Source organism: Nicotiana sylvestris, chromosome 1 (genome assembly GCF_000393655.2).
Source record: "Nicotiana sylvestris chromosome 1, ASM39365v2, whole genome shotgun sequence".
Lineage (NCBI taxonomy): Eukaryota > Viridiplantae > Streptophyta > Magnoliopsida > Solanales > Solanaceae > Nicotiana > Nicotiana sylvestris.
Genome location: NC_091057.1, coordinates 167,108,462 through 167,134,588, shown reverse-complemented (window position 1 = coordinate 167,134,588; position 26,127 = coordinate 167,108,462). Strand labels below are relative to the sequence as shown.

Here is a 26,127-nt window from a genome sequence, read left to right as displayed (position 1 = left end):
GTCCTCTTTCCTTGTCTGTCAGACTTAAGGCCAAGGAGGGTGTGCCTCTTCCCAAGCCTGAGGTGTACAGATATTTGGTTGGAAAACTCAATTTTCTCACTCACACCAGGCCAAACATTTCTTTTGTTGTACAACACCTGTCTCAATTCATGCCCTTTCCTTGTATGCCTCATTTGGAAGCTGGTTTCCATTTACTGAAGTATTTGAAGGGTACTGCTGAGGTTGGCATCTTCCTCAACAATACCCCTGATCTTTCTGTTGCTGCTTTTTGTGATAGTGACTGGGCTGCCTGCCCGGATATCAGAAGGTCTGTCACTGGCTTTTGTGTATTATTAGGAGGTAGCCTTGTTGGTTGGAAGTTTAAGAAGCAACCTGTGGTCTCAATATCATCTGCTGAACCTGAATACAGGGCCATGAGTAAGGCTGTCAGTGAAATTACTTGGCTGCACAGATTACTTATGGATTTGGGTGTTCCTTGTTCTTCTGCTATTCCTCTTTTTTGTGATAGCCAAGCTGCTATTCATATTGCCAAGAACCCTATTTTTCACGAGCGTACTAAGCATATTGAGTTGGATTGTCATCTGGTCAGAACCAAGCTTGCTGAAGGCCTCATTCAGCTGCTTCACACTTCTTCTCTACTCAATTGGCTGATATCCTCACTAAAAGCTTGCCTGGTGCTGCTCGTCATGGTATTCTATCCAACTTGGGGGTTTTATCACCCTCGAACTTGAAGGGGGATGTTGAAAATATAGACCCCAGTCCGGATTAGTTAGGAGCTAGGCTTTTATTATTTTGTATTGTATTGGGCCAAGCCCACTTAATTAAGTATTATTTTTGCCCACAATGTATAGTCTGGGGCGGATCAGATATAAGGAAGAATGAGGTCTGTATAAAAAACGTATTGTATCATTTTCATTTTTACACAAATATGAAAGTCTCCCTTTTTCTCTCTCGAACATAACAAATCCTAGAATAAGTTTACTTGATTTCAGTTTCTTCTCCGCTGCTAACAGAATAACGCAAACTATGAAATCAGTATACTCTCCAAAAATTGTTTTTACAGCTCGAGAGAACGACAAGTTTTCATTCACTTATTTTTCTCTTTTCGACTTCGGCCTCGCATATAGAAACAGTAGGGCGCAGATATCTTCTATGATATGAACAAAGGTTCAGTTTAGTTCCTTAAAATCAAAACTTTCTTGAAAAACTGCACACCACTTGTTCTTCAACTATCTCAAACCTCCAATGCAGTTCCAGAAGCTATAACGATACTTGCGCAATACCAGTTTAGTTTTGATCAGTTTCATCTTTACAGGGGACAATGGCCGAGAATATATTACACATAAATGATTTTACATTAACAATTAATTCACCTTAAAACTAATCCATTGTTTTCGTAGATAGGACGTTCACTAGAGGGGTTGGACACAAGGGCGGAGCTAGAACTTCGGACGCAAGTTCAACCGAACCAGTAACTTTGGTCCAAACTCTATATTTGTATTTAAAAATTCATTGAATATGTATATATTATTAATTTAGAATCCAATAACTCCAAAGAAATACAATCCCGAACTCAATAGTTTCAAATCCTAGCTCTGTCTCTGGCTTGGACATAAAACTATATGGCCAAGAACTTGATGCTCAAAACTACTGATGCAGCTGTCGATGTCCAGTAAATACATTTAAAACTTCTTCTAAAATGCGTAAAGTTGTTTTCTTCTTTTTCCTTTTCCTTGACAAATGTACGCTGTTAGTTCACTCCTAAAACATGCTATTCCAGTTTTTAAATGATTAGTGAGTGAGACAAGACGTTTAATATTGGATGGAGGCTTTAACACCAGTTAACGCACCATGTGGATAATAAGCAGAGGCATACATGAAATAGGCAACACTAGTATTACAATGACCCAAAAAAAAAGGAACTAAGGTCAGAAACAGATCAGTAACATGCCCTTCAAACCTAAGCAAATCGCTACCGAATTAGGTACATTCACTCAATGTTGATCCTGACGATGTTTCTTGGTTTTCCACTTCGACTCGCAGGCTGGGTACTGCTATTACGTCTCAGACCACTAAATGGATCTTTGAATCCAGGATCCCAGTTGGTCAACCAATTATTACTTGTTCCTGCATAAACCAAACAGCAAACATTACAGGGATCACACATGCATTAAGCTTCTTTCTATGAAAGGAAGAATTCATCCTTTTCAAAAAACAAAAAAAAAAAATGAAAGGAAAATTTCATCCAGCAAAATCCTGAAAGGCTAACAGAAACTAGCAGGTCACTGAATGACATAGACAAGGTTCCACTTTTCGCTTTGCTTGTTTTAGCTTTCTGTCAGACTTTGGGCCCGAATGGTAGAATTGGTACCAGTGCATGGGGTAAACAAGAGCTAGATTTCAAGCAGGCATGATCTTTGTGCTTGCTTCTTTAAGTAGCGATTTACTTCGTAAGCAAACAGATAATAGCCCACAAAGTTTGTCTAATTCTTCCCACCTAAGCGTGCAGTAAATCACAAGCAAAGAGTGTATCAAACTAGTATGGTAATTCCTAAGAGATTGAAAACAACTCCTGCTACATATTTGCTGCAATGTCAAATCTAAGGGCTGCAGCTTCTAACAGTTTTTGCCCAGAATCTGCTTTAAAAAGGATTTTTCATCTAAAACGAATAAGGTAATCTTTTAGTGAAGCGCTAAACTAGAAAAACTTCAAAATTCAATTTACTAACCGGGGGAACTCTGTTGGAAAAATTGGATGATTATTATGGAAAATAAGATTTAGCTTGAGGCGTGCCAAAGACACTGTCCTTAAGGATATTTCGCCCATACCGTGATACATAAAATTAGGCGTATCCCCAGGATTCAACAAGCTCTTGTAGCTAGTATAACTAGGAGCAGAAACAACAAAGATTGAATAAAAGAAAACCCATCACAAAAGAAAAGGGAAGAAAAGTTTTAACTTTGTTCACTCCATCCAAATGAACACAAACATATACTTATATATAATCCAAAATATGGACATCTTATTGTTGCCAAAAACGTTACAAAATTAAAGAATCTTCTCAATAAGAGACGTTACTAACATTAAAGGCAAAACGTTATAAACATCAATTTTCTTAAAGCCATAATGATAGCCATTTAAGGTTAGTAAATTGTTATATTCAAAGCTATTCAAATATTCAGTTATATATATTAAAATATATTCAATTGATTGGTATAATAAAAATCTATTAAAATAATATTAAAAGAATGAACCAAGACATTAATTTGAATATTTCTTTTTGAGTTAGCAAATTATTTTTCCAACAAACTCTACCACTTGCTGCGAAAATTAGCTACCACACTAAATTAAAAAATTCACGGCATCATAAATAATGGAATTCTACCTTTTTTGAGTGTTTTTCATAAAGTGATCTCTTCCACAAGTGTGTTTCAGAAGAATTAATTTCACCCATGCTCAACGCCTCAACCATGAAATATCATTTGCTTAGGCTCATTGTGAAGTGCTAACTAAAAAGCTAGTGGTAAGGTCAAGTCTACCTCCCTTCATCTGTGTCATTGTTTGATGAGAGGTGGTGAAGTAATTCCCTACACAGTTACTCCCACGCCCTATATCGACAAAGTTACCTAAACTCTCTTCATGCCCTCTCAAATGAGACAGCTAATAAAGTTTAGCGATAGCAATGTAAAATACATAAACTAAGAACATTGTCAAACTAAGTCTAGCATGATTGGGGGGAAAAACCCTAAGTCTAACATAGCTGTATAAGGAATAAAGATAGTTTAACTGAGAAGAGTCAATACTCCGTCGGAAATGTGCAAATGTAATCCATCAGATCTATTTGCCATGATCAGCAGAGAAAGGCGTTTCCTTTTCTCACTAACCTGCATTTGCATGGAAATCAGACCCATTCTCCCATCCAGGAATATGCCTATCAGCATTGCCATTCCATGTCTGTTTAAAGCCAGCTAATTCATCTGCAAAACAAAAGACAAACATGTGAAATCTGCTGTCGAATGGAACATAGAAGTGGAACACCTGAGTAATATTCAAGAAGATGCTACCTTCTGCTAGATTATGCAATGTCTGCATCATGTCCACCTTGCCGTCAGAGGCAAGCTTCCTTGTTAAGGAGTGTCCCTAGGAATGATAGAAGAATGTGAATAAGATACTTTTCTCTATCCGGCAAGATGAAGCCACAGTTCACAGAGTAAAGGAAAAGGCTAGAATTCAACCAGAGATTGCACATATCTTTAACTACACAAATGGAGCAATCTATTAGATTATCATGTAACTGCCAATGTCTAACGCAGGTGAAATAATGCAAGACTCTCGCAAATTCATATGAGAAAAGTCAGACTCGTTTCTATCTTCCACATGAATGGCAGACACATACGATTAGTCACTCTTATTAACTACTAACGCCTCTGTTCTCAGCATAGAAGATAAGTGTTAAGACTCCTTTAAAAATGTTCACAAAGTTACGAACTCCATACTTTGGTTGTTAAATCCATCCAAATTTACATAATTTCTAGTAGATAATTTAGAAGGTATTGGAGGTCCACCATTTTTCACTGAGACTCATAGATGTTATCTTGAAAATAGTGTATGTTTTCGACTTAATAAGCTTCTAAACATAAAAAACATCACAAGTCCTTCAAGTATTTTAATAACAGTGCCAAAAGTAAAGACTAATAAAATGTATTATACCTTATCGTGGATACCCCTGGAGATTCTATGTGTTGCTTGACCAGTTGTTCTATCTGCTTGCTTGCTCTCCTCTAGCACCCTCTGTTTCATAATATATGCACTGTTAGAATCAGGAAAAACGCACTTATTCAGCCAGATGAACAAGACATCAAGGAGATGAGAACATACTCCATCACTTCCAGTCTTACGCGTGGTGGTGGCAGTGTAATATGCCCCCTCTATTCCACCATATGTAACTCTTCTATAGCTCGCGCTTTGAGTCTTGGATTCTGTTCTTTCCAAATTCATATCTTCCATTCTCCGAGTCACGTCTTTGCTTACGCTCTTGCTCTTGCTATGGTCTGCGACATAAGTACAACTAATGATTTCCACCAGCAAGAATGTTATTTCCTCCGTTTCATTTTATGTGTCACTCCTTTTTTAGTCTATCCTAAAAAAGATGTCAAGAACATGTGAAACTCTCTCCACCTATCACTTACTTGTTGGTAGTGAGGGCAACTTTAGTAGTTCGCATTTAATTAATTAATGTCTCAAAAGTTTCCTATATTTCTTAAGCTATATCCTCAATCAAACAGTGCTACGTAAAATGAGACAAAAGGAGTACCAATTATGGACAGATAACATAAAAACAACCAAAAGTTACCATCAGTTGGGTCTTCAGGATGTTCAACAAGTGGATTTCTGTTAGCATAATCCCTATTTCTTTCCTCCTCGGAGCCATTAACGCCATCTTCCTCCGCTGGTTCTAGCTCTACTTCTCCCTCATCATCCATATCTATCTCTTGAATGACCGGCCCATTGGAATTAGCAAACTGCTGCAAGTGATCAGCAGGAGTTGTTGGATGTAACATGGAAGACTGAGACAATTTAGGAAAAGGGCGAGTAAAGAACGGGTCATCAAATGGGTCTCTTCCTCCAAATATACTAGACATCATGCCTCCAAATCCATCAAATGGACTGCTGAAGGAGTTGAAATTGTCACTGCCACCTCTTTCTCTCTGCATATTCTCACACCAAACCCTAGTTCCAGAACCGGAAACTTAACAGCTTAGCCATTTAAAGCTATTGAAAAGGTTAAGAATGATTGGCAATAGGATGCATCATAATTTAGTAATGTGCAGCAATTACAATCTCATAGTCAATTAACGTATCGATATCAACAACGTCTCAGCTCCTAATTTACTACTTAGTAATACAATACTGTAACACTTGAAAGAATTCACCACAAAAGCTAGTTTGAACCTTGATTTTTAGAAACCTTGTCAAATATATGAAAGTAGGACACTTACATTCTTACAATAATGAGGATATCATGAGTTTAGGAATTGGTAAAAGCACAAGTTTAACGAGAAACTAATGATTGGAACCTCTATTTTAGGCAATGATACTCTTAACTGAACTTTTTAAGTTCAATTTAGTAAATGATAGAGCTAGTGCAGAATTTACCAGTTTCATGACTAGAAGATAATTGAAACAATAAACAGCAGCAGAAACACTAAACATAGATTGCTAATTCCCTTTACCAAAAAAGAGACTGAATTACCTTAGGTGCAGAGTCGAGAATAAATTTGTTTTATGAGAGGGGATGAAATAATGTGCGGGACTAAGATTTATATTTGAGGAGTGACACGTGTTGGAGAGTTGTAGAGAGGTCAGAATACACGGAGCCTAGATCCTTCCATTTTCTTTCATTTTCTATTTCTCTCCTTGCACTCAGAACCTTCCAGGTCTCTCTTTTACCATTCCTTTTTATCTTTTTTTTGGTGTTTGAATGAACAAGGAATATAAAAAATTAATTGTGCAAAATATTAAATTAGTTTAATAAATATTGAGTGAGGAAATAAATAATCATTATTAGTGGAATACTATCAACCATTTTGGCACACTCTAAAATAAACACACTAGTCAATTGTTTCTATTAGAATAATATTATTTGTGTGTTCAGTTGAACTTATTATTAGTCATTCTAATTATGTGTACATAAATATAACATATGAATAAGCTCAGAGTAATTATGAATTCATTGACTCCAGATCATGGTGCATCGCATATCCAGGCTATGGTGCATGTCCAAAGACAATGGGCTTAAAAACAATTTCACAATTCCAAGACTAGGAACAAAAAGTTGCAGCATACTTTAGAAACATAGCAAAAATAGCACAAAACTATATTTTTAAATGTGTGTTTCTGCTAATTGTCTTTGTTGGGCAATTATTGTCAAATGTAACAGATAAAACTTACGAATTTTTTTTTACTGAAATAAAAAATACTTAGTCTTTGGCAAATTTAAAGGACCAAAATTGATTAGAAGTATATTTAAGGATCTACTTTTAATTTATCCCAAACATACAAAATCATTTTTTTGTCATTTCTCTTGTTTTTTCTTTAACTTCGCTCACTCTCTCTTTTTGGTTTTCCACCCGGTGTCCCGTGTCCGGTACCCGCATTGGAGGCCAATTATATCCGAATTCGCGCCGCGTAGGGCCCCATTCGGGGGGAAACGCTCCCCACCAAAGGATGTGATGCAGTAGATGAAGCTGCTCTTCCCTTAATCAGAGGTCTCGAGTTCGAGCCCTGGGTCTGAAAAAATTCAGTCAGTGCTCCTTTTTTAATATAACAAATAACGCCTACTTCATTTTTATTCTTCAGTTCACTTGTTTCTCTATATTGTCGTGATCAACAAGTTTTTCTAGTATTTCTTTTGTGGAGGTGCTTCAACATGTTTATCATTTGATACGTACTTTCAAATTTTAATGTGTCACGGAAAACCTTAGGGCATCTCTAACATTTACCCCATTTTTTTCTCCCCATAAAGAATATTTCTTTTATATTCTCTTTCTTCTATATTATATTATTATTTTTTATTTTTATTTTTTAATTTTTATTAAACAAATTCCATCTTTTATTTTCATTAATTTGTAATTTCCATTAAAATAATTCCATAAAATTTTAAATAATAAAATTTGTAAGAAATTATTATAGATTAACTAATAATTAAAATAAAAGTGAAATCATTGCGATACAATTTTAATGTATTTTAATTTAATATATTTTCAATTTTAATGTATTTCCAATTTTAATGTATTTCAATTTAGTAATTTTATATTTGCACCTTTAATTTTCTGTGATGGTTATATCTTTGTTATACAATTATAACTCATAATAAAATTAAGTACCAAATTTACATAAAAAAATAGATGCACGATAATTAATTTTTCAAAATTATACGTCAAAGTTAAGATGAAAAAATTAATTAGGTAAATATATTATATAAACATAATTATACATATAAAGATAAATTAAACAAACAACAACAACCCAGTATAATCTCACAAGTGAGATCTGGGTAAAGATAAATTAATAAAAATATTAATATTTTAATGGGATAGTAAATAGGGAGATGAATAGTGTGTCCCCAAATTTGGGAAGACATCATTTACTCCCCGTTTTGGGGACAAAATGAGGGAGGGTTAGAGTAAATTTTTTCCATTTTTGTCCCCAAAAATGGGAAAATCTCCATTTTGGGGACAAGGTTGGAGTTGTTCTTAGAGATTTAAAGGGCTAGTTGATCCATGAAGAGAGGAGTATCGACTAGCAACTTGCAGACTGCTATTTTAGAATTTTAATCATTTGACCAAACGACTTCTTTTACTTAACTTCTTTTGTTGGAGGGATTGGGCGGCCTGGATAGGAGGGGTCTGGAAAGGAATGAATAACTCCCCGTCTATGCATGGGAGTAGAATTTCAGGAATCTCAACTTCATCTTCTTTATGCTAGTTCTCAATTATATAATGCATTATGCATAGTACCATTCTTGGGGTACTATGTGCCATACAAGAAGTGGTGGAGGTTAGCATTCTCGGATAAGAGCACCGGGTAGGTTGTTTCTTCTCCATTTTAAGAGCTAGATTACGTGAGGAGCTAATTTTGAGAGGATTTTCACGAGTCAATTACTAAAATGGTCACTCAACTATCCCAAATTGTCTTCTAAAGTCATTTTTCTTTCATTTGTAATAACAAAGTCACTGAACTATGTCTATTGCACTCAAAATATCACTCAACTAGATTTTTCAAATTTTGAATTGCCAAATACCTACTTTACCCTCTAAATTATAAACATTTTTTTAATATTAACATCAAAAATTCAAAAATTTATTTACATAATTCAGAATGAAATAAAATAAAGGTTTGTAAAATATATATTCCATGCACGTTTATAAAAATAATTATTTAAATAAAGATATTTTTATAATATACATTACATATTCTTGAAAATTATGCTCAAATATATTATTATGTTTCTATCAACTTTCCAATGACAGAAAGTTATATCACCAGAAAGCAGGGGGACTATCTGTATGGGTAAAATATACTATGTTAAGTCGTGCATGGAATATATAATATAATTGAGAATAATTTTTAAAAATATATAATGTATATATAAAAATACCTTTATTTAAATACGTGCATGTAATATATATTTTACAGCCTTTATTTTCTTTCATTCTGATTTGTGTAAACAAATTTTTAAATTTTTGTTGTTAATACTAAAATTATTATTACTAACAAATTATTCTAATTAATTTTTTTTACTATGCTCACTATTTTGTTATTCCAGTATTATATATGCTTAAATACTTTTTTTAATTTATAAATAATATTTATTTATTCTATAGGTAAGTCCATAATATAAATTAAAAAGGAAAAATCATAATATTAAAAAGTTTTAAAAAATAATAAAAAGAAGATAAATGTTTATAATTTAGAGAGTAAAATAGGTATTTGACAATCCAAAATTTGAAAAATTTAGTTGAGTGACCTTCTGAGTGCAATAGACATAGTTCAGTGATTTTGTTGCTACAAACGAAAGAAAAGTGACTTTAAAAGATAATTTGGGATAGTTGAGTGATCATTTGAGTAATGGACTCGGATTTTCACCTCAACTTCAAAGATTAGTGATTCTAACTTAGTTCAATTAATTTTCTGAATTTCACATAGATTTTCACTTAAGTATAGGATTTCAAGAGTAGAAATTAAGGCTTTGGAGTAAAACTTAAGAGACCTAATGTTGGAGATTTGGACCTCGATTTGAGGTCCGACTTTGATATAAATTACATATTTGGACTCGGAAATGAATGGGCCTTCGGGATTTGGTCTTGATTTTGAATTTAGACCATGTGGGTCCGAAATGACTTTTTGTTGACTTTTCTTAATTAGGTAAAGATCGAACTTTTTTTATGAGGATGATCCCTAAATTTTTTTTGACCAATTTGAGTATTATTTGACTAGATTCGAGTTGTTTGAAGGTTTATTCTAAAGAAAAAGCGGTATTGGAGAGTTGATGCACTTTGAAAAGAGGTAAGTGTCTTGGCTAACCTTGATTCGAGGGAATTAGCTTGTACTGAGTATATTGCTACGTGCTTGTAACGACCCCTATCGTTTTGTGTATTTGAGTACTGTTTCACCTTTTGATACTTCACACATGTGTAATTTTGGTGTTATAACTTGCGGGGTCGGCTAGTTTTATTTCGGGAAGGTTGTGGGTTGATTTGGACCCTTTGGTTCTTGGTTTAGAAGCCCTTATTATAAATATTAACCAAAGTTTGACGTTTGTGAAAACAACCTCAGAATAGTGTTTTGATGGCTTTGATAGGTTCTTACCGTAATTTTGGACTTGGGCGTATGTTCAAAATCGAATTCAGAGGTCCCTAGTTTGATTTGCCTTGTTTTGTCGAAAGTTGGCAATTTGAGGTTTAGAAGTTTTCCCAAGTTTGACTATATGTTGACTTTTTAGCTATCAGATTCAGAACTTGGTCTTGAGACTTGGAATGAGTCTGCTTTGCTATTTGAAACTTGTCTGCAAAATTTGGTTTCTTTTGGAGCTGGTTTGATAGGATTCGGACGTTCGGTTGGAATTTTAGAGGTTCTTAAGTTTTCTTTTGGAATTCATGCGTTTTGATGTTCGGTTCGTAGTTCTAGATATTATTTTTATATTTTGATCGTGAGAGCGAGTTCGTATGATGTTATTAGACTTATGTGGATGTTTGGTTTGAAGCCCCGAGGACTTAGATGAGTTTCAGACGTGTTTTAGATTGGATTGAACTTATTTTGGGTTGCTGGTGTGTTTGTGCTGTAGTTATCACAATTGCGAGCACCGGCCTCACAATTGCGAAGTGAACAGGTGAGGGTCAGGTATCGCAATTGCAAAGTGTAGGCTATACTGGATAGGTTCGCATTTATGACACTTTAGTCGCGTTTGCGGAGGGAGCAGGCTTCGCATTGTCGTATTTGCGACTTCCCCCACATAGGCTGTCACTCCCACATTTGCGAAGTATTATTCACAATTAAGAGGGTTCACAATTGCAAATCTAGCTTCGCGATTGCGATATCTGCAATTGAATAAAAGGGCTGAGAGCCGGGATTTCATCTTATTTTCTCTCATTTTAGAACCTTAGACTCGGTAGAAAGCGATTTGGAGAGGAGATTTTCATCTACAAACATTGGGTAAATAGTTTTAATTAATTTTCAATTATATTTTGATTATATATGAGATTTAACATCAAAATTATGAGAATCAAAGAGGAATTTTGGGGATTTTTGCCTAAATTTTGAAAAATTTTAAATTTGAGTTTTGAGAGTTGATTTGGACTCGGATTTGAAAATAAAATACATATATAGACTCGTGGAATTTTAGGTAGTCGGAATCTACCCTTGGACTCAGGTTTTGACCGGGCAAGTCTGGGGTTAACTTTTGTTGACTTTTGAGAAATTGTGTAAAGATCATTGCCTTATCGATCGTAATTGGTTTCTCTTACATTGTTTGCTGATATTGAGTTTTTTTTGTTAGATTTGAGCCGTACGGAGGCAAATTTTAGGGGGAAAAGATATTTTTTAGGGTTAATTTGTCCTAGTTGAAGGTAAGTATATTGCCTAACTTTGTGTGTGGGAACTACCCCTTAGAATTTGGGTTGATTGTGTTATTTGAATTATATGAAAGACGTGTACACGAGATGACGAACATGTACACGGGCTTATGTGTGGTATTTTAACCGGTTTAAACTTTTAGACTTCTTTCATGCATTTAATTAAATTTTGTCATGACATGTTATATCATCCATTGTTTACTCTCACGTGCTCAATTTGACGTTATTAGCACATGTTCTATCTTTTATTATTAAGTTTGCTCTTATATGCTTTAGTTGAAGTTGTTGTTTCTTTTATTATTTTGTTATCTCTCTTATTGTTGAATTACTCTTATTTGAAGTTTTTATTTCGTGGGAATACCTTCATTTGGAGTTATTGAGGTTGAAGTTGTGAAAGCTATTAATACATTGAGGTTGAAGTTGTTGATTATTAAGATATCTTCCTTGTTGAGTATTTCTCATTTATTTTGTTATTATTGAGATTCTTGTTCCCATTGTGGTTGAGTCGTGGGCTATATATTGTGGTAACATTGGAATTTTTTATTTTGGCAAGTGTTGTGGAATTTAGGCACGTGTAGTGCGAGTTTATTATTGTATTGTGATATTGATACGCATGCGGCGGTGTAAGGATAGGGGTTGATACACATGCGATGAGATATGTTGGAATTTATACGCGTATTGCTAGTAAGGGAATTACTTGAAGCCACGCGGTGAGATAAGGGGGCTAAAACACGTGTAGTTATTTTGGAAAAAAATATTTTTTAAATATTTGCAAGGCTCACATAGTGATATAAGGAAGATTGTGATTATGACTTGTGAAATGTGAAATATTGTCACGACCCTAACCCCGAACGCGGTCGTAATGGCGCCTCTCGTGAAGACAAGGCCATCCAGTTTAACCCAACTCAACTTTTAAAGAAGTTAATTAACATAAAAATAGTCTAAACATGATTTAAACAATATTGAATAGCGGAAATATCGATAATAATGCGGAAAGTCCAACCCGACACAGCCCTAACCGGGGTGTCACAAGTCACGAGCATCTCTAAACCATAATACTAGTCTGCTAAAGTCATAAACTACTACAAGTGTTTGAAAGGAAACAGAAATGATAGAGAAGTAGAGACACGGGGCTACGAACGTCAACAGTTACCTCATAGCCTCCGAAACCGCCTGAAACTGGAGGAATCAACACTCAGGAGCGGTACCAACTACGCTTGAATCTGCACACAGGGTGCATGGAGTAAAGTGAGTACTCCAACTCAGTGAGTAACAAATATAAATAATGACCAAAAGTAAGAAAACACTTAGAACACAATGCATTCTGTACTTAAGCAGTAAAAATCACTTAAAAACAGTAAAACAGTGAAGAGTCAAGTAAATCCCTTTTCAACAAGTAACTGGCAGGTAAGTAAATAAATAGAAGTTTGCCCCTTAGGCATAGTATCAACAAATCCGCCCCTCGGGCAATGTCTCAGAACAGTACCAGCCCCTCGGGCTCAATCTCAGAACAATATCAGCCCCTCGGGCTCAATCTCACATTACAACGGGTAGCCGCGCTCACTGGGGGTGTATAGACTCAGGGAGGGGCCCCTTACGGCCCAAGTGCAATATCAAGCCATCTCGCGGCATCAAATCTAGGCCCTCGGCCTCATATCAATCAAGCCACCTCGTGGCATATATATGTATCTCAGGTCCTCGGCCTCATATCAGTATCAGTGTATCCTCACAACTAGGCCCTCGACCTTACTCAGTCCAAAAACCATCACAAGTCCCTCGGGCAATAGTTAAACAGTATTTCTCAGCCCAAAACATCATTTAAAAATATCATTTAAGTCTCAAAACTGAGCAAAAATGGCTAAATAGTAAAACAATGGAAAATAACATGACTGAGTTCAAGTAATAAGTCAAAACAACGAGGAAATAGTAATAAAAATTCCCGAAGGGTTCAAATAGTTGGCACAAAGCTCAAATATGACAATCATCTCAAATCATGATGATAGCAAGTAAGTTTCAGTCAAATACGCGGTAAAATCATCAATCGGGGCAAATCAAGTCTCAATCCCCAATAGTCCACGACCCCATGCTCGTCATCAAGCGTGTGTCTCACCTCAATGTAGCACTACAATGTGCAAATCCGGGGTTTCAAACCCTCAGAGCATCATTTACAATCATTACTCACCTCGAACCGGTTAAATCTCTAACTCGCGGCACCTTTGCCCCTCGAATCGGCCTCCACACGCGTCGAATCTATTCAAAATCAGAATGAATACGTCACAATATGCTATGGGAACAAAGCCCAAGCGAAAACAATCAACAAAGGGCACGATTCCCGAAATTACCAAAACTTGACCCCCGAGCCCACATCTCGAAAATCAGAAATTTTCACATCAATAGATTCCTTATCTCCCCACGAGTTCGTACATATCAAAAGTATTCAAATCCGACCCCAAATGGTCCCTCAAATCCACAATTAAAGGCCTAAGTTCTCAAGCCCTAGTTTCCCCAATTTTAACCTTTGATTTCCATAATTTCTAGCCCTAATCCATGAAATAATAGCATAGGAATGCGTTTTAGGTCCGAATTCATTACCTCAAAGAAGTTCTCTTGAAATCTGTTTCTCAAATCGCCCAAAAGGCTCTCAAGCCGAAGTCAAAAATGGTGAAATATCCCAAAAATTCGCGAAGAACCCTTTTTATACTTTCTGCCCAGTTAATCCGCATCTACGGCACCATTGCCGTTTCTGCGGTACCACATATGCGGTCTCTCTTCCGCTTCTGCGGAACTCCCTTCCGTATCTGCGATCCCATCTCCGTACTTGCGACTCTGCAGGTGCGTTCCAACTACCGCATCTGCGGCTCCTAGCTCTTCCTCTCAAATCCGCTTCTGCGGCTCCCCTTCCACACGTGCGACACTGCATCTGTAGTCCCCACATCGCAGGTGCGAAAACACCAGAAGTAGAAAAATTTCAGCAGCTGCAATTACACTTCAACTTTCGCGTTAATCACTCGAAATCACCCTGAGGCCCCCGGGACATCAACCAAAAGCACAAACATAACCCAATACCTTATTCAAACTTGTTCCAATCATCAAAACACCTCAAACAACATCGAATCTACCAAATTACATCGGATTCAAGCCTAAGTTTCAAAAATCTTCCGAAATACGCTTTTGATCAAAAACTCAACCAAACCACGTCCGAATGACTTGAAATTTTACACACACATCCCAAATGACACGATGAAGCTACTACAACTCTTGGAATTCCATTCTGACCCCTATATCAAAATCTCGCCTAACAACTGAAAATCGCCAATATATCAACTTCGCCAATTCAAGCCTAACTCTAATCCGAACCTCCAAAACCCATTCCGATCATGCTCCTAAGTCACAAATCACCTCCCGAAGCTAACCGAACCATCAGAACTCACTTCCGAACCTTCTAACACATAAGTCAACATCCGGTTGATTTTTCCAACTTAAGCCTTCTTAAAAGAGACTAAGTGTCTCAAACTTCACCAAACTCATTCCGGACTTGATCCGACCAATGCGATACCACAAAAACACGGATAACAAAGCATAAAGAAGATGAAAATAGGGGAAGCGGATCGGTAACTCATGAGTCGACAGGTCGGGTCGTCATATCCTCCCCAACTTAAACAAACGTTCGTCCTCGAACGAGCCAAGAAACATACCTGAAGCCTCAAACAGGTGAGGATATCTGCTCCGCATCTCCCGCTCAATCTCCCAGGTAGCCTCCTCCACAGTCCGACCTCTCCACTGCACTTTCACTGAAGCTATATCCTTTGACCTCAACTTCCGAACCTGACGACCCAAAATAGCTACTGGCTCCACATCATAGGTCAAATCATCATCTAACTAAACCGTGCTGAAATCTAGAACATGAGACGGATCCCCAATATACTTCCGGAACATAGAAACATGAAATACCGTATGCACACTCGACAAGCTGGGTGGCAAAGCAAGCTCATAAGCCACCTCCCCAATCCTCCGAAGCACCTCAAAAGGCCCAATGAACCGAGGACTCAATTTCCCTTTCTTCCCAAATCTCATAACACCCTTCATGGGTGAAACCTTCAACAGAACCTTCTCGCCAACCATGTAAGACACATCTCGAACCTTCCTATCAGCATAACTCTTTTGCCTTGACTGCACTGTACGAAGCCTCTCCTGAATCACCTTCGCTTTCTCCAAGGCATCCTGCATCAAATCTGTCCCCAATAGCCTAGCCTCACCTGGCTCGAACCAACCAAATGGAGATCTACACCGCCTCCCATACAAAGCCTCATATGGAGCCATCTGAATAATCGACTGGTAGCTGTTATTATAGGCAAACTCTGCAAGCGGTAGAAACTCATCCCATAATTCTCCGAAATCAATGACACAAGCACGTAACATGTCCTCTAATATCTAAATAGTACGCTCGTACTGCCCGTCCGTCTGAGGATGAAAAGCTGTGCTCAACTCTACTTGAGTACCCAACTCTCTCTGCACGACCCTCCAAAACTGCGAAGTAAACTGAGTACCTCTATCTGAAATGATGGAAACTGGGACACTATGCAAGCAAACAATCTCTCAGATATAGATCCCTGCCAACCGCTCTGAAGAATAGGTAGTACACACAGGAATGAAGTGCGCGTACTTGGTTAGCCGATCCACAATCACCCAAATAGCATCGAACTTCCTCAAAGTCCGTGGAAGTCCAACAACAAAGTCCATAGTGATTCTCTCCCACTTCCACTCAGGAATATCCATCTGTTGTAGCAAGTCACACGGTCTCTGATGCTCATATTTCACCTGCTGACAATTGAGACACCGAGCTACAAATCCCACAATATCTTTCTTTATTCTTCTCCACCAATAGTGCTGCCTCAAATCCTGATACATCTTCGCGGCACCCGGATGAATGGAATACTGCGAGCTATGGGCCTCCTCCAGAATCAACTCCCGAAGCCCATCCACATTGGGCACGCAAATCTGGCCCTGCATCTTCAACACCCCATCATTGCCGATGGTCACATATCTGGCATCATCATGCTAAACTCTGTCCTTAAGGACTAGCAAATGCGGATCATCGAACTGGCGCTCTCTGATGCGATCATATAAGGAAGACCGAGATACCACACAAGCCAATAACCGACTAGGCTCCGAAATATCTAATCTCACAAACCGATTGGCCAAGGCCTGAACATCAACTACAAGAGGTCTCTCTCCAAATGGAATATATTCCAAACTCCCCATACTTACTGCCTTTCGGCTCAAAGCATCGTCCACCACATTGGCCTTTCCCGGATGGTACAATATAGTGATATCATAATCCTTAAGCAACTCCAACCATCTCCACTACCTCAAATTAAGATCCTTTTTCTTAAACAAATGCTGAAGACTGCGATGATCAGTGAACACCTCACAAGATACGCCATACAAGTGGTGCCTCCAAATCTTCAATGCATGAACTGTGGCAGCCAACTCCAAATCATGAAGGGGGTAGTTCTTCTCATGGGGCTTCAACTGACGAGAAGCATAAGCAATAACTCTACCCTCCTACATCAACACACAACCAATCCCAACTCTCGAAGCATCACAATACGCGGTATATGAACCTGAAACTGATGGCAAAACCAACACTGGAGCTGTGGTCAAGGTTGTCTTGAGCTTCTGAAAACTCTCCTCATACTCGTCCGACCAAACAAATGGAGCACCCTTCTGAGTCAACTTGGTCAAGGGCGATGCGATAGATGAGAATCCCTAAACAAACCAGCGATAATAGCCTGCCAAACCAAGAAAACTACGAATCTCTATAGCTGAGGATGGTGTAGGCCAATTCTGAACCGCCTCTATCTTCTTCGGATCAACCTGAATACCCTCGTTGGACACCACGTGGCCCAAGAAAGCCACGGAACCAAGCCAAAACTCACACTTGGAGAATTTTGCATAAAGCTTCTCCTCCCTCAATCTCTGCAATACAACTCTCAAATGCTCTATGTGCTCCTCCTGACTACGCGAATACACCAAAATATCATCAATGAAGACTATAATGAATGAATCGAGATAAGGCCGGAACACGTTGTTCATCAAATGTATTAACGCTGCTGAGGCATTGGTCAGCCCAAAAGACATCACCAAGAACTCATAATGACCATATCAGGTCCTGAAAGCCGTCTTAAGAATATTCGAGTCCCTGATCTTCAACTGGTGATAAATTGAATGGAGATCAATCTTGGAGAACACCCTTGCTCCCTGAAGCTGGTCAAATAAATCATCAATGCGAGGCAAATGATACGTGTTCTTAATTGTTACCTTGTTCAATTGCCTATAATCAATGCACATTCTTATTGTGCCATCCTTCTTCTTCACAAATAGAACCAACGCACCCCAAGGTGACACACTAGGCCGAATGAACCCCTTATCTAGGAGCTTCTGAAGTTGCTCCTTCAATTTCTTCAACTCTGCTGGTGCTATACGATACGGCGGAATAGAAATGGGCTGAGTGCCCGGCACAAGGTCAATACCAAAATCAATATCCCTGTCTGGTGTCATGCCTGGCAGGTCTATAGGAAACACATCAGGAAAATCCCTCACAACTAGAGCAGAATCAATACTAGGAGTCTCAGCTCGGACATCCCTCACAAACTCTAGGTATGAAAGACAACCATTCCCAACCATATGCTGGGCTCTCAAGAAAGAGATCACTCTACTAGGAACATAATCATTCACACCTCGCCACTCGATCCGTGGCACATCCGGCATAGCCAATGTGACTGTCTTAACATGATAGTCCAGAATAGCACGACACAGAGATAACCAATTAATGACCAAAATGACATCAAAATCCACCATGCTCAATAGTAATAGATCCACGATCTCCAGACCCCCAATAGTCACCTCACATGACCGGTACACAAGGTCTACAATAACAGTATCGCCCACCAGGGTAGATACATGAACATGTAAAGAAAGAAGCTCATGGGGCGTACCCAAATAACGGGCAAAGTATAATGACACATAAGAAAAGGTGGAACCAGGATCAAATAATACAGAGGCATCTCTGTGGCTGACTGAAACAATACCTGTAATGAGAGCATCTGAAGCAATAATATCTGGCCTGCCTGGGATGTCATAGAAACGGGTCTGACCGCCCCCTGATCGACCTTCCCCTCTAGGGCGACCCTTGGCTGACTGACCTCTACCCCTAACTGGCTGAGCAGGTGGTGGTGAAGAAACTTCTGCTGAAGCCGAAGACTGACCCCTTTACTGGGACGCACTAGCAACACAACGAGGATACTACCTCCACATATGGCCCATCTCGCCACACTCATAACAACTCTCAGGTGTTGGAGAAGGGGACTGAAGGGAACCCCTCGCACCGGAGTGATTAGCTGATGCACTCGGCATAGAAGAACCCTGAACCGATGGGGCACGAGATGAACTCTGAGCTGGAAGGGCGCTGAGTGAGGACTGGCCCTGCTGAGATCCATGATAACCATGACCCAAAGATGCCCCCTGATAACCTAGGCAAGCTGACTGAGCAGGCCTGAATGAACAACCTCTGTTGTGCTGGAACTGGCCCCTCGAAGGAGCACCACTATAGCAGCCAAATCCTCGAGGCCTCTTGGCCTCCCTCTCCTCTCATTCCTGACGACGAACAGTCTCAATCTCATGGGCGATATCAACAACCTCCTCGAAGGTAGCACCAGTCACCCTCTCTCTGGTCATAAGAATACAGAGGTGATAAGTAAGACCATCAACAAATCTCCTGATCCTCTCTCAATCTATCGGAACCATCCAGATGGCATGATGAGCCAACTTAGAAAACCTCAACTCATACTGTGACATAGTCATATCCCCCTGTCGCAACCACTCAAACTGTCTACGCAGCTCCTCTCTGCAGGACTGTGGCACATACTTCTCCAGGAAGAAAACGGAGAACTACTTCCAATTAAGGGACGGTGTAGTAATAGGCCTACGCCTCACAAAATCCTCCCACCAAGTAAAAGCAGCTCCTGAAAACTGTTAGGTGGTAAAAGCGACCCCGCTGGTCTCCAGAATACCGGCAGTACGAAGCATCCTCTGACACTTATCCAAAAAGCCCTAGGCATTCTCGTCCTCTGTGCCACTGAAGGTCGGAGGCTGTAATCTACCAAACCTCTCCAATATATGCTGCTCATCTTTCGGCATGATAGGAACCACATAGTCCTGAGCAGTTGCGACTGGCTGGGCTGGATATGCCCCCGACGTTTGAAGTCCCTACACTACCTGCTCAAGTGTGCGAGCAGCGGGAGTCTGATTGCCTCCCCCGACCTGCGAAGTAGCTATGACTGTAGTGGCTGAAACCGCCTGAGCCAGGCCAGTGCAAACTGATAAGATCTGTGCCAAGGCCTCCTGAAGACTCGAAATAACGATGGGCACAACTGGTGCCTGAACTGGTGCTGTTGGAGCATCCATAGCTGGAGCCTAATCCTGATCTGGGACAGTTGGTGGATCAATAGGTGCTGCTCTGCCTCTGCCATGACCACGACCGCGTCCTCAGCCTCTGGCGGTCTCAGCTGGTGGAACTGGTGGTCGTCCACCCCATCCGGTAGCGCGTGTCCTCACCATCTGTGAGAGAATGGAATAACAAAAGTTTAGTACTCGGATCAACAAGTTCGCACGACAAGAATTACAAGAATATGAAGTTTTCCTAAAGGTTCTGCAGCCTCTCGAGGATAAATACAGATGTCTCCGTACTGATCCGCGAGACTCTACTAAACCTGCTCATGACTCGTGAGACCTATGTAACCTAGGCTCTGATACTATCTTGTCACAACCCTAACCCCGAACCCGGTCGTGATGACGCCTCTCGTGAAGACAAGGCCAGCCAGTTCAACCCAACTCAACTTTTAAAGCAGTTAATTAACATAAAAATAGTCTAAACATGATTTAAACAATACTGAATAGCGAAAATATCGATAACAATATGGAAAGTCCAACTCGACACAGCCCTAACTGGGGTGTCACAAGTCACGAGCATCTCTAAACCATAATACTAGCCTGCTAAAGTCATAAACTAATACAAGTGTTTGAAAGGAAACAGAAATGATATAGAAGTAGAGACACGGGGTTGCGGACGTCAACAACTACCTCGTAGTCTCCGAAAACCGCCTGCAACCGGAGGAATCAACACTCAGGAGCGGTACCAGCTACGCTTGAATTTGCACACAAGGTGCAGGGAGTAAAGTGAGAACTCTAACTCAGTGAGCAAAAAGTGTAAATATTGACTGAAAGTAAGAAAACGCGTAAAACACAAGGCATTCTATACTTAAGCAGTAAAATCACTTAAAAATAGTAAAACAGTAAAACAGTGAAGAGTCAAGTAAATCCCTTTTCAACAAGTAAAACAAGTAATTGACAGGTAAGTAAACAAATAGAAGTTCGCCCCTCGGGCACAATATCAACAAATTTGCCCTCGGGTAACATCTCAAAACAGTACCAGCCCTTGAGCTTAATCTCAGAACAATATCAGCCCCTCGGGCTCAATCTCACATCACAATGGGTATCCTCACTCACTGGGGGTGTACAGATTCCGGTAGGGACCCCTTACGGCCCAAGCGCAATATCAAGCCATCTTGTGTCATCAAATCTAGGCCCTCGGCCTCATATCAATCAAGCCACCTCGTGACATATATATGTATCACAGGCCCTCAGGCTCATATCAGTATCAGTGTATCCTCACAACTAGGCCCTCGGCCTTACTCAATCCAAAAATCATCACAAGCCCCTCGGGCAATAGTAAAACAGTATTTCTCAGCCCAAAATATCATTTAAGTCTCAAAACTGAGTAAAAATGGCTGAGTAGTAAAATAGTGGAAAATAACATGACTGAGTTCAAGTAATAAGTCAAAACAGTGAGGAAATAGTAATACAAATCCCCGAAGGGTTCAAATAGTTGGCACAAATCCCAAATATGGCAATCAGCCCAAATCATGATGATAACAAGTAAGTTTCAGTCAAATACGCGATAAAATCATTAATCGGGGCGGACCAAGTCTCAATCCCCAATAGTGCATGTCCCACGCTCGTCATCAAGCGTGTGTCTCACCTTAATATAACACTACGATGTATAAATTCGGGGTTTCAAACCCTCAAAGCATCATTTACAATCATTACTCACCTCGAACAGGCTAAATCTCTAACTCGCGATGCTTTTGCCCCTCGAATCGGCCTCCACGCGCGTCGAATCTATCCAAAATCAGAACGAATACGTTACAATATACTAAGGGAACAAAGTCCAAGTGAAAACAATCAACAAAGGACACGATTCCCGAAATTACCAAAACCCGACACCGGGCCCACATCTCAAAAATCAGAAATTTTTACATCAATAGATTCTTTATCTCCCCACGAGTTCATACATATCAAAAGTTCTCAAATCCGACCCGAAATGGTCCCTCAAATCCACAATTAAAGGCCTATCTTCTCAAACCCTAGTTTCCCCAATTTTAACCTTTAATTTCCATAATTTCTAGCCCTAATCCATGAAATAATAGCATAGGAACGCGTTTTAGGTCCGAATTCCTCACCTCAAAGAAGTTCTCCTGAAATCCCTTTCTTGAATCGCCCAAAAAGCTCTCAAGCCGAAGTCAAAAATGGTGAAATATCCCAAAAATTCGCGAAGAACCCTTTTTATACTTTCTGCCCAGTTAATCTGCATCTGCAGCACCATTTCCGCTTCTGCGGTACCGTATATGCGGTCTCTCTTCCGCTTCTGCGGAACTCCCTTCCGCATCTACGATCCCATCTCCGCACCTGCGACTCCGCATGTGCAGTCCAACTACCGCATCTGCGGCTCCTAGCTCTTCCTCTCAAATCCGCTTCTGTGGCTTCCCTTCCGCACGTGCGGCACTGCATCTGCGGTCCCCAAATCGTAGGTGCGAAAACACCAGAAGCAGAAATACTTCAGCAGCTGCAATTACACTTCAACTTCCCCGTTAACCACCCGAAATCACCCCGAGGCCCCCGAAACCTCAACCAAAATTACAAATATAACCTAATACCTTATTCAAACTTGTTACAATCATCAAAACATCTCAAACAACATCGAATCTACTAAATCATATCCGATTCAAGCCTAAGTTTCAAAAATCTTCCGAAATACGCTTTTGATCAAAAACCCAACCAAACCACGTCCGAATGACCTGAAAGTTTACACACACATCCCAAATGATACGACGAAGCTACTGCAACTCTCGGAATTCCATTCCGACCCTTATATCAAAATCTCGCCTAACAACCGAAAATCACTAAAATATCAACTTTACCAATTCAAGCCTAACTCTACTCCGAACCTCCAAAACCCATTCCGATCACACTCCTAAGTCACAAATCACCTCCCAAAGCTAACCGAACCATCGAAACTCACTTCCGAACCTTCTAACACATAAGTCAACATCTGGTTGACTTTTCCAACTTAAGCCTTCTTAAAAGAGACTAAGTGTCTCAAACTTCACCAAACTCATTCCGGATTCGATCCGACCAACCCGATACCACAAAAATACGGATAACGAAGCATAAAGAAGTTAAAAATGGGGGAAGCGAAGTGGTAACTCATGAGACGACCGGCCGTGTCGTCACAAGTATGAAATGTGAGTTGTGGTACCTCGGTTGTGATTCTTGTTGTACATTTTTTAATAAAGGCTTGATGGTTGAACAGTTCTGGTTACGTCCTCATTTGTCTTACTTGTATTTTTCCATATTTGATTATTTGTTGTTCTTATCATGTGTTCTTTTCTTGTTGCCTTAGTTGCCCTAAATTCCGTTTCTAGGCTATATTATTGTATTGTTTGTTATTAGTCATTCTCTCGCTTTCCATTATTTATCTATATTATACTCTATTTAGCTTTCTCATCCTAGTAGGTGTCCAGCCTCGTCACTACTCTACCGAGGTTATGCTTGATACTTACTGGGTACCACTGTGGTGTACTTCTATTCATATAAAATTTATTTAGTTTAATCCATACAAAATTTGAATTGAATCTTTATTTTATTTGGGTTAAATAATTAATTTGGACTTTAAAAATTAAATTAGTCCATTTATTATTTGTAAGCCCTAGGTCCATTTCATCTTAAGGCCAGACTCATGCCATGTGTCAAGTGACATGTCATATCCAGTCAAACTCAAAGCCAACAAGATGAGGCCATATGTGAAATGATGTGGCAACCCCAGTCTAAACTAGTGACCAATCTGTGAGCACCTAATTTTTGCCCCACATAAAAAATTGCTCCTAAAAATAGTCCAAAAATAATTTTAATTGCTTTTATAGAATTTTAGGAATTGTTTTATTTGTTTTACAATTATTCACATTGTTTATGCATATTTAGAAATATTTTAAATTATAAAAATTATCAAAAATATTTTTTATCTTTCATTTAGTGTGTTAATTGTATTTAAGAATTAACCATATGTTAAAAGGACGATTAAGAAAAAATCACAAAAAATACATTAGCTTTAATTAATTAGTTTTATTAATTAGTTAAAATGCTAATTAGGTCGTTTTGGCAAAACAAATTCAATTAGAAGTATATTTTTTGAAAGATCAAATAAAAGAGGAATAGGGTCTGTCGCTTCTTGTTCCAAATTTGCCCAGTTTCAGCGGCCCAAAAATCACACCAGCCCAGTCCATATTTGCGCGACCCACCTGGCCCAATATCCCTCTTTTCACTTACTTAATAGACCCTTTTTCTAAAGAAAAATCCTAGAGCTCTATCACCCCAAAAAGCTGTATAGCTCCTTCCTCTGAGAACCAAAATCACACCAACCCTCTTCTTCCTAAATAAAGTCAGCATTTCCTCATAATTTTTCAGCCACAAAAGAGCCAGAAGCTCATATTAAAATATCCAAAACCAGCCATCTCCTCCACTACCCCCAAACACCCTTAAAAATCATGAAAAACTCCATGGAAATTGGTGACTAAAGCTCCAAAAACATCCTTAAAGTACCTCCAGAAAATAGTTCCCTTCTCCTCCTCAAACACAGTTGATTTTTTATCAATTTTTGGCTACAAATATCAGCCAAAACCTCCATTAAAACACACCTGAAAATAGCTCCTTTTCTCCACCTAAAACTACATCCAAACTGCCCTTAAACCACCCAAAAACGTCCCAAAAATCCATCCTTGAAACAGCCCCAAATGAGCTGCCAATTCTAGCTCAAAACAGCCCCAAAACGCACCTGAAATTACTCCTTAAAAGCACCTCAATAACAGCCCAAAATTCCCTATAAGGCATCTTGATATCCAGTCCCAAAACTCCCCAAATTCCAGATCCAAAAATACCCCAAAACCACCATGAAACAACATCACAAAACATCACAAAACATCACTAACATACTATCAGAAATCATTGTTAAAGTGAGGTGTCGTTCGAAGTTGCCAGGTTTGTCGAAGTCATGGTCTATAGATTGTGATTTGGGAGCTACTCTTTCATTGTGAATGTTAGATCATATGCAGCAATAAAGGTCCTCTTTCATTCTGAATGTTAAAACATATGCAACAATAAAGGTCATCAAACCTGAAAGTTCCCTATCAAACGGGAGTCTCGGTAGCTGGTCTTGCTATCCTTTCTGCGTTCAGATTATTTCAGGGTCTAATTCGGATGTTTTAATTTTATTGTCTTACTTTCTAATTTAAACCCTTCTATCTTTAAAATTCAAATAAATAAATTCAATATTTCATCGTCCATGTCTCTTTTCTTGACTTTGTCACTTTTTTTTGGTAATTAAATCTTTGTATTAACTACCAAAGTAAATATTTACAAAGCAGTAGGTCACCACGACCTACTTCATTACTAGAAAAACAACTCTCTCTATATCTTCCCTACCTCCTAATCTCTTTTGTACATTTCTCTCTCAAGCTAACTACTCAGTATTTACATTTTGCTAAAAGGATACAAGTATAACCCTCAACTCTAATGTTGCACATGCATACCACTCTCCTTGCAAGGACATCCCATGTTGTTGCTTTCTTTTCAAAAATCCTTGTATTTTTCTCAATCCACACTGTGTGTGTATACTCTGCAAATACTAGTTTGAGTATCCTAGCGCCCCTTTGTTTTCTTTACAATTCAGTTGTGCCATTCAGACCATGATGTTGTAAATGGTTGATGCACCTATAACTATTGTATAAGTCTGAACCATATATTTCTACCATATGCACATTCTGCAAAGATATGATCCCTTGTTTCTGATGCTTGATTGCAAAAGCGGCATGTATCATCCACTTATATTTCCCAGTTCTTCAATCTGTCAGCAGTGATCAATCTTCCCCGTATTTGTAGCCACATTGTGAAGATTGCTTTTGGTCGTGCTTGGTTCTGATCATTAAGCCTTTCCATGGGACTTTAGGTAGTTCTCCTAACAGTTGCAGGTAAACTTGCTTGATTATTATCGTTGGTTAGCTTGACTATTACTGATGCCATTCAAATTACCTCTTGCTCCAA

The 26,127-nt window shown here is 39.0% G+C and overlaps 1 protein-coding gene across 1 annotated transcript; it reads right to left on the bottom strand.

The window, feature by feature from the left end:
• Positions 1-1,830: 1,830 nt before the first annotated feature.
• On the bottom strand, positions 1,831-6,422 carry LOC104222582 (uncharacterized). Its single transcript, XM_009773822.2, has 7 exons — positions 6,255-6,422; positions 5,355-5,731; positions 4,880-5,052; positions 4,712-4,792; positions 4,066-4,141; positions 3,886-3,978; positions 1,831-2,127 (listed from the first exon to the last, which is right to left on the bottom strand). Exons 2-7 carry the CDS (start codon positions 5,713-5,715, stop codon positions 1,991-1,993), a joined length of 921 nt encoding a protein of 306 aa, XP_009772124.1. The 5' UTR covers positions 5,716-5,731; positions 6,255-6,422; the 3' UTR covers positions 1,831-1,990.
• Positions 6,423-26,127: the final 19,705 nt, after the last annotated feature.